Source organism: Thalassophryne amazonica, chromosome 21 (assembly GCF_902500255.1).
Source record: "Thalassophryne amazonica chromosome 21, fThaAma1.1, whole genome shotgun sequence".
Taxonomy (NCBI): Eukaryota; Metazoa; Chordata; class Actinopteri; order Batrachoidiformes; family Batrachoididae; genus Thalassophryne; species Thalassophryne amazonica.
The window spans coordinates 36,761,961-36,779,101 of record NC_047123.1 but is presented as its reverse complement, the minus strand read 5'-3'; the positions used below and the strand labels follow the sequence as shown (position 1 = coordinate 36,779,101).

Below are 17,141 nucleotides of genomic sequence, written 5' to 3'. Positions count from 1 at the left end.
AAAAGCAGCACTGAGGTCTAACAGAACAAGCACAGAGATGAGTCCACTGTCTGAGGTCATAAGAAGATCATTTGTAACCTTCACTAATGCTGTTTCTGTACTATGATGAATTCTAAAACCTGACTGAAACTCTTCAAATAGACCATTCCTCTGCAGATGATCAGTTAGCTGTTTTACAACTACCCTTTCAAGAATTTTTGAGAGAAAAGGAAGGTTGGAGATTGGCCTATAATTAGCTAAGATAGCTGGGTCAAGTGATGGCTTTTTAAGTAATGGTTTAATTACTGCCACCTTAAAAGCCTGTGGTACATAGCCAACTAACAAAGATAGATTGATCATATTTAAGATCGAAGCATTAAATAATGGTAGGGCTTCCTTGAGCAGCCTGGTAGGAATGGGGTCTAATAGACATGTTGATGGTTTGGATGAAGTAACTAATGAAAATAACTCAGACAGAACAATCGGAGAGAAAGAGTCTAACCAAATACATGATAATACCAAATACAGATACATGTTTACGCTGAGCCATTGCATTGCCAATGTTGACATGAAGTTTTTTTCTAGAAGATAAGTAAAAATGTTGGGCCAACATGCTTCATGTCCAAACCTACTTGTGATTAGCAATGAAAATTTTATCCACCAGTAAAATGTGGAGACTGAAAACAAACCATCTCACACACAGAAATATTTAACACCGAAAATACTGCAATCTTTCAAAAAAACAGAGTCAAAGGTGGTTTGTTTGTTCTGCATAAATGAGACTGAAAATGTAACGCGAGAGTTTTTTTTATGTGGTCAGACCTTTGAATTTACACTTCGACTGATGTGTAACCTGATTGTGGATCTCCTTTACCTCCCGTCCATCCATTCATCTGTTTCTTCCCTCTCATCCCCCCAACTGCAGCTGTGAAAATGTGTGTGTGTGTGTGTGTATAAAACATGTCTTCTTTGAATTTGTTCTCCTTTAAATGTTAAAACAGCTCACCAGAATCATTAATTTCACTGTCGACCACAGGGGATTGAATACAAGCTCAAAGTACAGACGCTTAGACTTCAAGAGAATGAACACTGTTGGAATAATAAAACCCATAATAATAAAAGTATTACAAACATAAAGTCATTAAAAAAACCCCACAGGGGGCCAAATCTTGACATTCAAACTGACCACGCCTCTAAATATGCAAAAACAAATTGGCTTAAAATGGCCTAAACTAATCACAGTTATATACAAATTTACCTCCAACCTGTACAGTTATCAAGAGTGAAGAAACTACATATAATCCTTTCTTTTGTACCAGATTGTAGATATTTACTTCAACTGTAAAGCTGAACATTTTAACATAAAGTTCTATGGGAATAGACTCACTTTTCAAGCCAGCCTCAAGTGGCCATTTAAGGAACTGCAGGCTTTAGCACTTTCAGGTGGGCTTCATGTTTCAGTAGTAAATGTTTCCACTTGGTGAAAACTTCATATCTTAATAACAACATTAAAAACACTGAAATAAAGTCCAGTTGAAGCATTTGAAATCCATTTTAGATGTTATATTTTATCACTTGTAAATGAAAGAATGAGGTAAAGCCGACTGACAGAACCTCTTATTAGTTGAACCTCAATCAGGATTAATTTCATTAACTGCACTCTGTAGACATTCAATTTTTAGCTAGGTTCCTCAAATTCTTTGGCAGTAAACGGGTCTCCTGATGTATCATTTTCTTGGTTAATTTATCTCCTTAAAGCTCAAAATAAATGGAAACTGAAAAATTTTCAATAAATAACCAAAAATTTAAATAATGTATCAGCTTTAACAGTCAAAGAAGTGAGGGCAAGGCAGAAAAAATATCATAAAATAATCCTAATCCAACATATCTGACATTTCAGTCAAAATCTGATCTTAACGGTAATTTTATGACGTTTTATTTTCAGGCTTGTGAAACTTTCTCGGCTCATCTTTGTCAGAAAAAAAAATAAATTATATACTTTTTTGTGGACACATAAATATGTTTAGGGTCGCGTAAAAAGAGAAAGGAATAAAAAAGAACAAGAAAAAAAAAGTCCTGCAGGAAAGAAGTTGAGACCATATAAACAGATACAAAGCCAAAGTTTGGCTGCCAAACTTTTTTTTTTTCTTTTCCTCACTTGCTTTTCTGTGTCCTTCCCTCTTCAATAAAAGGAGGCACAGACATGAGCTGCTTTGCAAATAAACCAAAATAAATAAAATGAAACATTATATGCATCTATAAACTTAAAAAAATGTTTTAAAAAGACATTTAAGTTGTTAGTTTGCTCTCTGATTGATGACAATTTCAAAGGCTGGTGCAGACAGAGTAAAAGTAAAAAAAAAAAAATCTAAATCGGCATTTAAAAATATTTTGTTGATCCTTTCATTGGGCTGCAGATAATGAAAAGTGTTTTTGCTCTAAAGCTGTGAAGTCTGCTTTGGATTTGATTGGGGTTTTTTGGGAACGCTTGCCTCGGGGAGCGTACACGTATTGTGACTAACTCCTGTGACGGCGGTGCAGCTGGCTTCTCGGGGGTGTGAGGGGTGAGGCTCTGAGTGTGTGTGTATGTGTGTTTTGTAAACCAGACATTTCCCCCCCCCCCCAGGAATGTGTGGTCCGCCTCCTACGCTGGACGGCTGTGCCAACATTCCTGATGAAGAAGAAGAAGAAGAAAAAAAAGAAGAGCGAGGCAAAAGGAATAACAAAGGGATAGTGGAACGAGGGTGATGCGGACAAACGTACAACTTCAACTTCTGATTACTGCCTTTATCCAGTGAGGTGTCAAACATTTACGCATTTATTCATTAGTAGAGCCCGACTGATATATCGGCCAGCCAATATTATCGGCCAATATAAGCCCTTTTCAAAGTACTCACTATCAGCCGAAATTTTGCAGATAGAATGCCGATAATTGCTCATAAACAGAACAGTTACTGGAATAATGTTTGTGTCTGCTTGCACTAAGGTTGTTTGAATGTTTTTTGTTCTGGAAAGTTGCAGAATAGAAAAATAAAGGAGTGTTGTGAAAATAATGTTTCCTTAGCGTTTGTGTTTCTTTCCTCTCACAATTACTTGTCTGCAACTGAAAAGGTTTTTCTACCTGTAATATAACCTATATCTAAGTTGCAGCATCAAGAGGTACAAGATCAGATGTATTTCACAACTCTTTTTAAGGATATGTATTTACTAATTTCACAAAGGTTTAATTCTTGATTGCATTTTTTGAACTTGAAAATTCTTCTCTGTTATAAAGTTTATCAATATGAGGACAAAGCTTCAGCTTTTACCTCATACCTTTTTTGTTAAGGGTCCAAAAAAGAACATTTTATTCATAAAAAAAAAAAATCATATTAACAATATCGGCTGATTCATCAGCTATCGGCAAATCAGCCGATTTATCGACCATTGGCATTTTTTTCCTCCAAATATTATCGGCCTCAGCCTCAAAAAAATCCATATCGGTCGGGCTCTATTCATTAGGGCTGTTCATGTTTTATAGTGAAACAATAAAAGTTGTGAGAGACTTCAGGCCACATGTTTTTGTTCCACTTGGGGTTTTATAGGTGCAGACCAAATTTGAACTCAATCAGATAAGATTTAGAGGTCCCCCAGAGTGACACATGTTCTTCTCCTTCCACTGGTAAGACAATGTCACCCTAACAGGAGACGACTCTGATGCTATTATTTTTCTTTTACAGGTGCATGTGATGGCTTCTAATTGTAAAAAGTGGTGGTTGATTAGTCACCCAGAGGATAACATTACTGGAATTACTGGATTACTACATTACTTGTTTGGGGAAAATTGTTGCTTTGTGGGGGACCCCTAAACAGTGTCCGATTACAAAAAAAAAAAAAAATGGCACAGATTTTTTATTTTATTAGTGGAACAAGAACAACATGTGGCCCAAAAGATTTGGTAACATTTGACATTTTGAACAGATCTATTATTCAAGTCATCATTTTGTTTATAAAATGTAGCAGAAGAAAAAGGTTCAGGTTGTGTTATTGAAATGTTAAAAAAAAACAATGTTCCTTAAATAAAGATGGGTAAGGATTTGCATATTTCTCCATCTACAGTGCATACTATCATGAATTCAAGGAATCTGGAGAAACTTCAGTGCCTAAAGAGGACACAAGCCTAAGGTGAACACCCGTGATCTCTCAGATGGCACTGCATCCAGAACCGTCATTCATCAATAGCTGATATAACCACATGAGCAACAGATTACTTTGGGAAACCATTCTCAAGCACCACAATTTAGAGTTATATTCACAAATATCACTTAAAACTTGACTGTGCAACAAAGAAGCTTCATGTTAACCTTGTTCAGAAGCAGCATCGGCCTCTCTGGGCTCTGAGGCATCTGGGCTGGACCATCAGACACCAGAAATGTATATTATGGTCAGACAAAGCAGTATTCCGGATTTTTTTTTTTTTTGGAAAAAATGGACACCATGTGCTCTGGACCAAAGAGGAAAAGAACCATCCAGACTGTTATCAGCAACAACTCCCAAGGCCAGAATCTGTCATGGTAAATGGGTTGTATCAGTGCCCTTGGCAAAGGTAATTTACACTTCTATGATGGCAGCATTCATGCAGAAAAGTACATTGAGATTTTAAAGCAACATATGCTGCCATCAGGATGACATCTTTTCCAGGGATGTCCATGCATTTTTCAACAAGACAATGCAAAACCACATTCTCGACACATTACAAAGACATGGCTGCAGCTGAAGAGGGTACGGATACTGGACGTGTCCCCAACAGAGACTGTCTGGAGAATTTTCAAACTAAAAATGCAATGATGACCCCATAGTGTTGCAAACTTTAAGAGGCGTTTGCAAAAAGACTGGGACAAAACAACACCTGAAACATTTCATAACTTGGTCTCCTCAATGCCAAAACATCTGTCAAATGTTGAGAGAAGGAAAAGCAACATTACAAAGTGGTAAATTCTTTTGCATCCCAACTTGTTTTTGGCAATGTGTTGATCCTGCAAAACAAATGAAAATTAGCATTTTCCATATTGTACTAACTTTTTCTGATTTGGGTTTGTACATTAATTTTTTGATAATATGTTTTTGCAATTTTCACATTATTTCTTCTATTTAAAAATCCGGTCTGATCACAAATTTAAAAATGACCAATTCTCACTTCTGAAAAGGAGCAACAACTCAAAATGTGGCTTTTAAACAGTTCAAGGGTAAAACCCCTGGAGGGGGCCTTGAGAAAAAGAGGAGACCATTGTTCACTAAAGTGGCCCTCAGGCGTCATCATACACAAACACAGCTTAAAGCCCGTCAGGGATTCCAGGAATTCCAACGTTTGCCGGTGTGCAACGATACGTTGTGACTCACCGGGTCAGATGGCAATACGCAACGCTTCATTCATTACAGCGTAAGCAAACAGGAAAAATATATATAAATATATCAAGTCCAGTGTCGTTAGTGATGCACGCTGAGGAAATTCTGCAGAATAAATGAAGTAACACTTTGAAATGAATCTACTGTCACATCCTGCAGATGATTTTCCCAGTAATCCAGCAGCCACAAATTCATCATCTCTGTGGGAAGACGATCTTCAGACAGTGTGTGTGCATGTGTGTGTGAGACACTCGCTGACTGAATTTCCTATTCGCTGCAAACTGACACGTCAAACAATAGACAAACACAGTTTCTTTTTCCATCCTGCACACAAACATTCCGATCAAAAACAAAACAATATTCAAGTGATAACTGAACGAATACACATTTAAATCATTTACGAGGGAAATTTCACTTCATTTAAAATAAATTTGTTGTGATCTGTAGATTTACCCCAACAAGTGCAAGCGAAGTCCAGTTAAGACAATGATATGCTAAAGTTAACTGGTTAGCATTTACTTAGCTCAAAATCAGATTTGTTTATCTTATTTGAAAGTAAACCTTGTAATTTAGTGTTTTTTAAAAAAAACTTTTTAATTCTGTTATTTTCATGTTCATTTCTTTTTATTCCTGTGGCTATGTTTTTGGTGTTTGTACCTTTTTGTGTTTTAATGCTTTTAACTTTTGGACTCTAACCACTGCTATCACATTAGCATGCTTTGGCAGTATGAAAGGTTTCCATAATCTTATTTATCAAAGTATAAACTGCTCCAAACACAGATCACTACATTTTGCAGTATGAAACAAATTCAAATACAATTATTTCACATGCCTCACATTTTACTCCTACAAACATTAACCTAGCTACAGGGCTAGCTAAATTCATTCAATGCAATGATGCGCTAAAATGGGTATTTTATCTGGCTAGCATGTAGTTAGCTAAAAAACTTGTTTTTTATTTGACAGTAAACCTTGTAATTTAGTCTCTTTTATTCTGTTAGTTTCATGTTAATTTCTTTTTATTACCATGACTGTGTTTTTGGTGTTTGTACCTTTGTAATCTACAAGAATGTTGCTTTTAAAGTGTTTTATAAAAATGGAAAATGTACAAATATTTATTATTGCTAATCTGTTAATATGTTTATCAAGTCACTTGAAGTTGGTAACCTGTTAACGATTTTAATACATAATTTATGCTTGCAGTTATGATGTCAGGCCATTTATTGATGGATTGATTATGGATTGACATATTATAGCCAAGCCCCACCCATTTTGCCAGACAACTTAAATAAAACTCAAATCGCTCCTACAGTGACAGCGGCTCAAAGCTTATTAAAGTACAGCGTGGAGAACAGTGTCGTAACGGCACGGAGAATAGTTTTTTGGTAACGTGACGAGTTGACATTGTGGAAGTTAATGATGCCAATTCTTTACCTGGTGACTTCTTGCTCAAGACGGGAAACATTTGGCACATAGAACATGACTCCAAAGAAGAGCAGCGGTTCATTGCCGAACTTGTCCAGCTGCTTCTTCAGAGGTTTCTCCAGCTCCACCCAGCGCTGGGCCGGGGTCTGGGTCTTCCCTTGGAACCACAACCCGAAGTAATGAGTCTGCAGCCAGGCGGGAGACAGGAGACAAGTCACAGCGTGGACAGAAAGGACCAATAATAAAAGGAGGTAAGAAAAGGACTGTTATGCAAGAGTGGGAAAGAAATATGACCTAAAGTTGGGGAGGAATCAATCAATCAGCGGAGGGCGGTGAGGGAGAACGGACATGAGAAAACCATGAAAATAACAGACATCGGCAGAGTAACTCTCAAAAGCAGACATCAGATTAGACCCTTTAACGGTCTACCAAAGTACAGTTGGGTTCATAAGTATTTGGACTGCACGCCAACATCTGTAATTTTGCTTCGGTACACCGCCACACAAAGCCCACCTCTCCGACCTCCAGCTCAGGGTTGGATATGTTAAGATTTCCAAGAATTCCAGATCTTTCTTTTTTAAAATCAGTCTTTTAAAAGCCTAACTGTCTATTTGTCAACATCTATTGCTTAAAACCTCGCACGCCGGCCATGTCGACACCGTTCAATCATCACCGTTCAAACTCTGCACAGATCCAGATCGGGATCCGGATCCATAACTGTGAAATATTCATTCAGAAAACACCACTGCACATCTGTCCAATCAAAACACCAGACTGCTGCCACTCTAGAACTTTATTATGTTTGTCAGATGCTCCGCCCTCTATGAAGTCAGACGGACACGCAGAGTTGTGAGATGATGTGCATGCATGTCAAGAGGAGGTGTCGCGCCCCGTTATTTACAATCTCACTGACACCTGGCAAATACCACAACATGACATGAGAACGCACTGCGACACCGTCTGTCTGGCCAGCGGCTGCAGATGAACCATAAAAAAAACACCTCACGCTCAAACCATAAGAGGACAAAAAAAAAAAAAAAAAGACCTCCACACCTCACAGGTTGGTCTGCATTTACACAACAGCAGCAATTAATGACGACTGAAATAATGGCATCATTTGATTATAAATTTACTGATTCATACAAACTTCATTCATCTTGAGCAGCACCGGTTGGAGAGATGGGAGAAAATGTTTTATTGATTATATTTTGATGACCTTGACCTGTGATCGATCTCTTCCAGAAGTTAACCATCTGGAGATGCTTCACCAAGAAATATTTAACCACGTTTGGCAAAAACCCGCTGACCCGTTTCAGTTATTTAGAACAGACAACCACACATGAGCAAAAAAAAAAAAAAAACTTGTGTCACCGCAGGCACATGGGCTGAAATGAAAGGAAGAAGATCAAAGGAAGAAGATCAAAGGAAGCAGGACGGTTATCTCTCTGAGACATACTTCATTAGAGAAGAACAAGAACCCAACAGGATGTTTTGTATAACCGAGAATACAAAATAATTGTAATCTGGTGTGGATTAGTAGAACCACATGTTTTTTTTTGTTTTGTTTTTTAAAAATAGCTGCTGTGTTTTGGGCTCACCTCCCGGAGCTCCAGCCTCTGGGCCACCGCCTCCAGACATTCCTGTCCCGTACTCTCCACAGAAAGCGTGCAGTCAATCACAGTGTTGTCCAGCAGCCGGATCTTTGTCACAAAATAGTTCTTGCTCAGGACATTGTAGCGCCGTGTGCGCCGCAACCTCAGCCGGAAGGGCATGGCTGACGGGAGGTCACAGTGGGGTCACAGCAGAGTTAAAGGTCAAATGTTGCAACAAGAGGTGAGAGACAGAGAGACAGAGAGAGAGCAGCAGGCCTTATGACCTCACCGCTCCCCTCCTCGCTCTTGCACGGCGCCAGACGCACCACCGGGTGGAGAGATGCGCCATAGCAAGGCGCTGGCCCATTCCCAACGATTTCTGGACAGGATGAGGAAGAGGAGGCCGAGCAGGTGCTGCAGAGAGAGATCCCAAAGAGGAAGATTAGTCACCTGGATAAAACGCAAATGCACAGAAAATCTTCACTTCAACCGGAAACGCTGATGCAAACACAAATTCCCCGCAGGGAAGTATGGCTGAGCAACGGGTTCCCCACGTGTGCCCTCAGCCACACACAGAGGCTGGTACGTGCTATTACATCACTTCCTGTAGGTGGCGGCAGGTTGACTAATAAAGCCGTTCTCACACCTGGTTGAAATGGGTGCAGCACAAGCCAGCAAAATGCAGTTAAACTCACGCGAATCATGAACATTTTCAAAACTGCCAGGAGCTTCACCAACTTGTGTTCAACTCGGGGCAGTCCATTTCAAGTCTGATGCAACTCAAAGTCCAGTTTTCACGCCAAACACACAAAGAGCTATCCCAAGGTCTCAAAAGAACATTGGAACACCAGACAAGCAATTTTACATTTTTTGTTTGTTTGGTTTAAATGAATAAAACTGGTTAAATGGCCCTTTGGCATATTTCTAATTGGTAGAAGTTCTTTCAATCAGTAGTTTGTGTTCTACCTCCCATTAACAAGCAGAAACTAAAACCAGACAAAGAACTTGCAGCAATAACAGTAGTCATGCATTAGCATAGGCAAGAACGGTGCCTTAGCAGATAAATTTATACCAAAGTTACGTCCGGTGTGAAGCACACCGTTGGCTAAGCCAGGACACAGCGGCGGTGGCGGACTGGACGTGGACGATGTCCACCTGAAGGCAGCAGCTGGCTTTAAGGTGCAAATGGAGCTTGACATCTGTGTATGTGGAATTCTTCTTCTTCTTTATCCCCCCTCCATCCACTCAGCACCAGCACAGTGAGATCACACACGCATAGTAGTGCACACACACATTCACACACTTGCCGTAAGGTCTGCCTGCACCTGTGCAGGCGGCCACTTCAAAACGGAATTTGAAAGAGCACAACTCACTCACTCACTCGAGTTTGATAACCATCACGTTCTTATTTCCAAAACACGTGCCAGATTCTGCAGCGTACCAAAAATAAATAAGTTCTGGCACTTCACAGAAAGATTTCTTTGTAGTATGATTTCAATAAGCAGCGGTGGCCTTGGCAGCCCCCAGGCCGAAACTTTGGACATGAAAGAAACAGACAAACAAGCTCATTTCAGAGACAGAAGGAAGAAGCGTCTGTTTCGACTAGGTTCATACACATTCCCACAGGAATGTGTGTGGACCTCTCTCTGACTCTGTTACTGGAGTTTTAGAATGTAAGAACGATGAAGAAAAAAAAGGAAGTAAATCACATTTTGTGTGGAAACACGCTCTCTCTCTCACATACCCCAGTCATTACGTAACATACTCGAGTCAACCATCTCCCTTGCACAGTTTTACTTTTGTGGCTAAAAATAACACAAAATACTCACTGCAGGATTGGGTGCAGGTATAACCATGTTATTAAAGTTTTATGAAAATAAACATAATAATTTTAGCAAAATAATACACAAGAATTAATCATAAAAAATAATTAGTAAAATAACTGTTTAATTCTTACTGATTTTTTCCATTTCTGTGTGGAACCTGTCTCTCACTGATAACCACACCTGCTCCTAATCCAATCAATCAAGCGACCAGGTGGCAGACACGTCTCAGAGGTATTTCATGGGCAAAACAAAGGGGGTTTGTGAATTGATCTGGTGCTTCAAAGTGAACCAGATTTTAATGTCTGCCCTCGTGAAATCCCATTTTTATTTTGAGATGTCACAAGATAGCATTAATTGTTTTGCAATACCCGTGCAAATTAATTTTTATGCTATAATTTCTTACCCAACTACTGAGCAGGCTGTTAATAAAGCATAAGTTTATCAAGTTCAGGAGAATTTAACGTACACATAATTTGCAAAAAACTTGATACAAACAGAAATACAATAAAAAAGTAAAGACAAAAATATGAGACATTTACACGCACTGGAAATACAGAAAGGAACTGTATGGAAGTAAGATGATAAACACAAAGAAAATGTGGAACAAAGTGGCTGTGATCGGGAGAAGGAGGAGGAGAAAAGATGGAGTGGATGTGTTGCTTCATGTCCTGGGATCCTGGAATCTTGGACCCGGGCCCAGATTCCTCTCTACCCTGACTGGAAAAACAGCACACCTGACACAAGTATGCACCACAAAGAAGGAAAAAGTGTGTGCATGCGTTTGTGTGGACTGTATGAGAGAAGTGAACGGGAGAAAATGACCAAATCAAACGATCATGGAATGAAGGAAGAAGATACGCATCAAACCGCTGAGCTGGGTTTTTGTTATAATTTCAAATAGAAGGTGCAATCAGAGGACAAAATTGTCACCAAATTTTAATATATACATTTATAAACTATGGGGTGTTTGCAGGATTTCCTATATATATTTCTAAAAGCTGTTTGGTTATTGCTACGGGCGCCCTGCACTCTGCAAACTACCAGCAGGTGCAGCCGTCAAACCACAACATAGAAAAGTTGTGTTCCACCGAGGATTTCCCCACATCTGAACAATGTCAGACACACAAAACTACTAGCTTTGCCTCCACTTGAATGTAACACCAAATACTTGCTCAATTATACACACACACACACACACACACACACACACACACACACACACACACACACACACACACACACCAAAATCTGTCATGATCCACAGGATTATTTTCTCACACCAAAATTTCAATCTTTTCTTCTTTAATGCTTAAATTGAAGTTGTAGCACACACAGAGTTATTGTTTCATCTCATTTCAGTAAAATGTGTTACAAGTCGTCAGCATAAGCATTGACTTTTGCAGAAACAGACCATTCCCATCTCAGGTGGATTTATTACTGACAACATCGGTGGTTATTTAACCTCCACCAGGCTTTCATGATGACTGATGCTGTGCCACCCTGATTCAGAAAAATCAAATAATCCCAAATATTGTGGTCAATGACTTGGATTCACCACAAGAGACATCGTGAATTGGGTCTTGATGTTTTCACTCACTAAATGTTCGTGTCAGAAATGTGTGCAGCCAGCTTTGCTTTGGCCACTCTGACCCCAGCTGTCACCTGACCTGAAGCAAAGCCCCTCTGACCCTCCCTGCAGGTTTGGGATTAGGTGAAACAATGTCGCAGCCTGGCACAAAAAAAAAAAAAAACAAATTCCCCAAGAAATGTTCTCGAGCACACAGGCCTCCTGCCAAATAAGTGACAGCCGGTCGACAGAAACATGAAGAAAATACAGTGGCATACTTTCATTGCAGAGCACACAAACACAGACATGCATGGACAGGGCACACCGCAGGCGCACAAAAGACGCACCAACACAACACACCCATCTGGGTTCCTCCGGGGTTAGCCAGAGGACCAGGCTCCAGCCAGTAATCAGCGGCAGGGCCCCGTGTGGCAGACTAAACCCAGACAAACAATCCCACTCCTCCGCTCCGACAACAACACAAAACACTGCTGCAGCAGCCGTTTCTGCCGTGTTTATTTTCAATGTGCAAAAACAGCTTATACGTTTATGAATTTGCACCTTGTAATTTTGTGGCATGGCGAAAGGGAAAACTTTGGGCAAAGAGTTATTTTTCATTTTCAGCATAGCAAACTTTGACTATATATACAGGAAAGTATTTCCATCTGTTGTGATGTTTTCCTGGTGCAGCACACAGCAAAAACACAAACGCGCAACAATTTTTACTTTCGAAAGGAAGAACAGTCAGTCTTCATCACTGGCTGCAGACCGACTGTAGGACGCAAATAAAAATATTACGCATTAATCACAATATTAGATGCTTAATGTGCACGAACACAGTGATTGATCATCTGAATGGAAACATGTCATATGAACTCGATCAGAATGAATTATCCGTGTCTGATAAGCTAAAGAACACGCTACACAGATTTCACGCCCTATTTGAAGTGTGAGCTTCTGGTTTCATAATGTTCTTCAAGTCACCTGGACAGGAGCAGAGCTGCTGGTCCTGAATATATATGTGTGTGTGTGTGTGTTCTTCTTCTCTAGTCACATCCACACAAAAACAGGAACAAAGCGGCACTTTGTTGCCTGCTGTTACGACCATCAGAAGCAGGCTGCTGAGAGCAGAGGACACAAGTGTAGCGTGTGTAACTCAATCAATCTGATCTCTGTTGCTCGCCTCTGCCCGTTATACCCCCCCACACACACACACACACGCCTCCTGTTACACATGAGCGCTGGAGCAAAACAAAGGGGTTAAGTGGTTCACAACTCAAAACCACTCTTCCTCTGGCATCCTGTTTTTAAACCTAATCTGGATGAAATGAAGCGTTGTTCACATACAAAGTGCAACCCTGAACTCATCTACACGCGACCCAAACGGGCTGCACGCGCAGATATCCAAATCACACAGACCGGACTTTAACCTGCCAGCTTCCTCGTAAGACATCTGGGCCAACTTGTCCGAAGGACTGATGATGAGCCAGTGGGCATGTTAATGACAGGTTTATTGTACATCTGACACTAAACTATTAGAACCCAATCATCCAGGAGTGAAGACGTTCATATCAGTTTTGTCCAGAAAGACTAACAGTGTGAAGAAATCTCATGATATTAAAAAGTGACTATTTGTCATCAGTAAGACGCCGTCTCATGACACCCCCCGGCTGTTCTGAGAGCATTATTTTGAAAATATGTCAACTTTGCAGGGTGGTGTGCACGTTCAGTCCACACAAACCAACAGCTTGATGACAGTGCATGTCGAGAAATAAGGAAGCAGAGGGAGGGATTTCGAGAGTGTGCTGGTTCCCGATAGCCCGACAACCGGCCCAGCTAGGAATTGGCCCGGATACTGGCCTCTATTTTGGAGTGAGATTTCTGACTCCTAAACAACCAAAAGGAGAGCAGAGCTGGAATTCCTTCTCCTAAATGACCAATAGGAGAGCAGCGCTCGCACCACATCAACGTGAGGCTGACTTCAGCGTCTTTGCCACCAACCAACCACAGGCTTGGAGAAAGAGGCCAGTATCTGACCTAATTCAGAGCCGGTTGTCGGGCTCGGTTCCCGACTGCTGGAGTCCGCCTCAAGTGGCCACTCATGGAACTACAAGACTTTTCAGACAGCTGCAAGTTCAGGCTCATACATATTGTGTCAGCTACATAAATAATGACGCATGAAAAACTTGTCAACTTGTAAACATCAGTAATCATGAAACCCACAGAAGCGTGTACAGTACGTGCACCTTTTATTGCATATGAGAAATTCATACACTCATCACTGCTTTTTGCAGATGATGTGGTCCAGTTGGCTTCATCGGACGGTGACCTCCAACACTCACTGGATCGGTTTGCAGCCGAGTGTGAAGCGGTTGGGATGAGGATCAGCACCTCTAAATCTGAGGCCATGATTCTCAGCAGGAAACCGATGGATTGCCTACTCCCGGTAGGGAATACGGCCTTGCCCCAAGTGAAGGAGTTCAAGTACTTCGGGGTCTTGTTCACAAGTGAGGGGACGATAGAGCGTGAGATTGGCTGGAGAATTGGTGCAGCAGGGGCGGTGTTGCATTCGCTCCACCGTACTGCTGTGACGAAAAGGGAGCTGAACCAAAAGGCGAAGCTCTCGATCTACTGGTCAATCTTCGTTCCTACTCTCACCTATAGTCATGAGTGTTGGGTCATGACTGAAAGAACTAGATCGTAGGTACAAGAGGCCAAAATGGGCTTCCTCAGGAGGGTGGCTGGTGTCTCCCTTAGAGATAGGGTGAGAAGTTCACAGTCATCCGTGGGAGGCTCAGAGTAGAGTTGCTGCTCCTTCGCGTTGAAAGGAGCCAGCTGAGGTGGTTCGGGCATCTGGTAAGGATGCCTCCTGGGTGCCTCCCAAGGGAGGTGTTCCAGGCACGTCCATCTGGGAAGAGACCCCGGGGAAGACCCAGGACTAGGTGGAGAGATTATGTCTCCACACTGGCCTGGGAACACCTCAGGATCCCCCAGTCAGAGGTGGTCAATGTGGCACAGGAAAGGGAAGTCTGGGGTCCCCTGCTAAAACGAATGCACCTGTGTTGATTTGTATTTTGACTTTCACATAAAAGGCTATTTTTCCAGCCATATTTTATCACTGAAGTTTTCTTACAAAGAGTGTTAAAATACTGTCGCATGAACCCAGTGTTGTATCTCATCTTGTGAGCTGAGTGCATCAAAATCATAAGATAATTGTGAGGAATTCTAAGAACAATTCCTGTAGGGTTTTTAATTCTTCAACATGTCTGTCCTCCTGCAGGATCTCTGCAGGCGCCATCCCTCACTGAAACCACACTGAATATTTCCGATGAGCCCGAACGCATCTGACACGGACACGCTTCCAAACGTCTGGAGTTCAGGAGAAACAGCTTAAGAAAAGTGCATGTCCATTAACGTTTTAAAAAAAAAGCTTGGTCTTTTATAAAAACAGCCAACATCAAGTAAAATCCAAAGACATTATTTTAATATGTAATGGCTCCACCCCTTTATACAGCTGTGCACCAAATTTAGCAGAAAGGACTTGAGGAAAAGTCCAACCATCACTTGTGTTCAGGCCCAAACGGCTGCAAGCAGACACTGAAGACAGCTGTCCAGATACTGACACCATCTGCTTTTTCACATTCTACTTTTCTCTGCACACACACACACACACACACACACACACACACACACACACACACACACACACACACAGACACACACGATCACATTCTCTCTCGTACATGAGAACACGACAACAGTGACAAACACACAGCAAAGTGTTTGCACAGAGGTGACGTCCAGACAAGCAACACACACTCATCCATCCGCACACACACACACACATTCCAGGGTGCAGCTGCGGTGTAACATCAGACACACACCAGGCAAACACAATTATTCAATTCACAGAGTGAAAAGAGAGTTTAAGAGTGAGATAGTGCAGAAAAGCAAACAAGTGTGAAACTGGTATTAATACATAAAATACGAGAGCAAATACAGATAATTAAAGTGTTGCAATGTAGTGCGTGTAGACGAGTGATGGAGGCGACAAGGATTTGATTGTGGCCTACATTTAGCTAGTTCCCAAGGGTCACAGAGGTCACCGGGGTCACTGAGCACTCGTGCAAACTCCTCCATGATTTTGGTCTGGAGACTATGTGCATCTAACAAGAAAGCAACATCTGGAGGAATTTATCAGTTATTGCAATGATAAGGTTATGCCCGTGAAGGTCAGAAGGGTCACAAAGGTCACAGAGTACTCACATGCACTCTCATGCAAGAGTTTGATTCAGAGAGCATGTGCACCTGCTATGAAAGCAATACCTGAAAGGATTGACGAGTTATCACTGCGACAAGGTTTTGGTGTGACCTACTTTTAACTAGGTCACAGAGGTCATAAGGGTCACAGAGTTCTCACACACAGACCTGTCAAAGACTTTGGTCCAAAGAGCACATGTGTCTGATATGAAAGCAATACCTGTAAGCACAGAACTGTTCCAGCTACAAGGTTTTGACTGTGATTGACCTTTTACAAGGTCATAAGAGTCAAAGGTCACAAGGGTCACAGAAGGCAGATTCTCATCAGCTTTATGGTACAGCATCAGAGGATGAGCACCAGAACCAAAAGGACTCAGGTTTTGTTTTGGTGCTTGACCTTATTGACCTCACAGAGGGTCGTTGCCCTCTTGGCTCCGTCAAACCACGATTGCGACTTTTTTTTGCTGAGTCTGGATCATCGGCTGAGTGAAGCCTGGATGTTACTGAACTCAATGACTCAAAGCCTGTGAAGGGACGGAGGGTTTCTGTTGAGGTGAACACGGTTTAGAGCTGCAGGCTTCGGTCGTGTGAAAACATTCAGCACAAACTGACATTATGGAAAACTCGACTCATGAAGGAAAACCTCACTCATTTTCCCACATGTAATCAATTGTGGAAAAAGTTTGGTCTCCTGAATTTATACAGGATGCTGCTACCATTCAAACCCCCTTTATTTCAGAATAAAAACCCCAAAAAAGAAATAGGCCAAAGCGGCATCTTATTATTGCTTATTCCCCCAATTACTGGGAGCAAAGGAGAAGGAGGAGCAACAACACACCAAAACCACTTTCATCTAATAAGGAACAACAATTTTTTAACTTCACTTAAGGAAAACAAGGTTCATGAATATATGGACTCATTCCAAAAATACAAACATGGAAAATAGGTGGGCAATTCAAGTTTTTTTTATTTTTTATTTTTATTTGGTCCGACGTAAAAATAAAACTAAATCCTGCAAAGCAAAAATACCATTGTTATTCCATAAGTTAACAAAGCCTATACAGACCCTGAGGCATGATGGTGCGAGTGCTTAACTGGACTCCGACC

The 17,141-nt window shown here is 41.2% G+C and overlaps 1 protein-coding gene across 1 annotated transcript in view; it reads right to left on the bottom strand.

The window, feature by feature from the left end:
* The window catches only part of LOC117503175 (tyrosine-protein phosphatase non-receptor type 14-like), a 51,815-nt gene that overhangs the window by 29,478 nt on the left and 5,196 nt on the right, over positions 1 to 17,141 (bottom strand). Inside the window, 2 exon segments of the mRNA XM_034162368.1 lie at positions 6,799 to 6,974; positions 8,388 to 8,795. Of these exon segments, the coding sequence (XP_034018259.1) occupies positions 6,799 to 6,974; positions 8,388 to 8,561 (350 nt within the window). The 5' untranslated portion in view covers positions 8,562 to 8,795.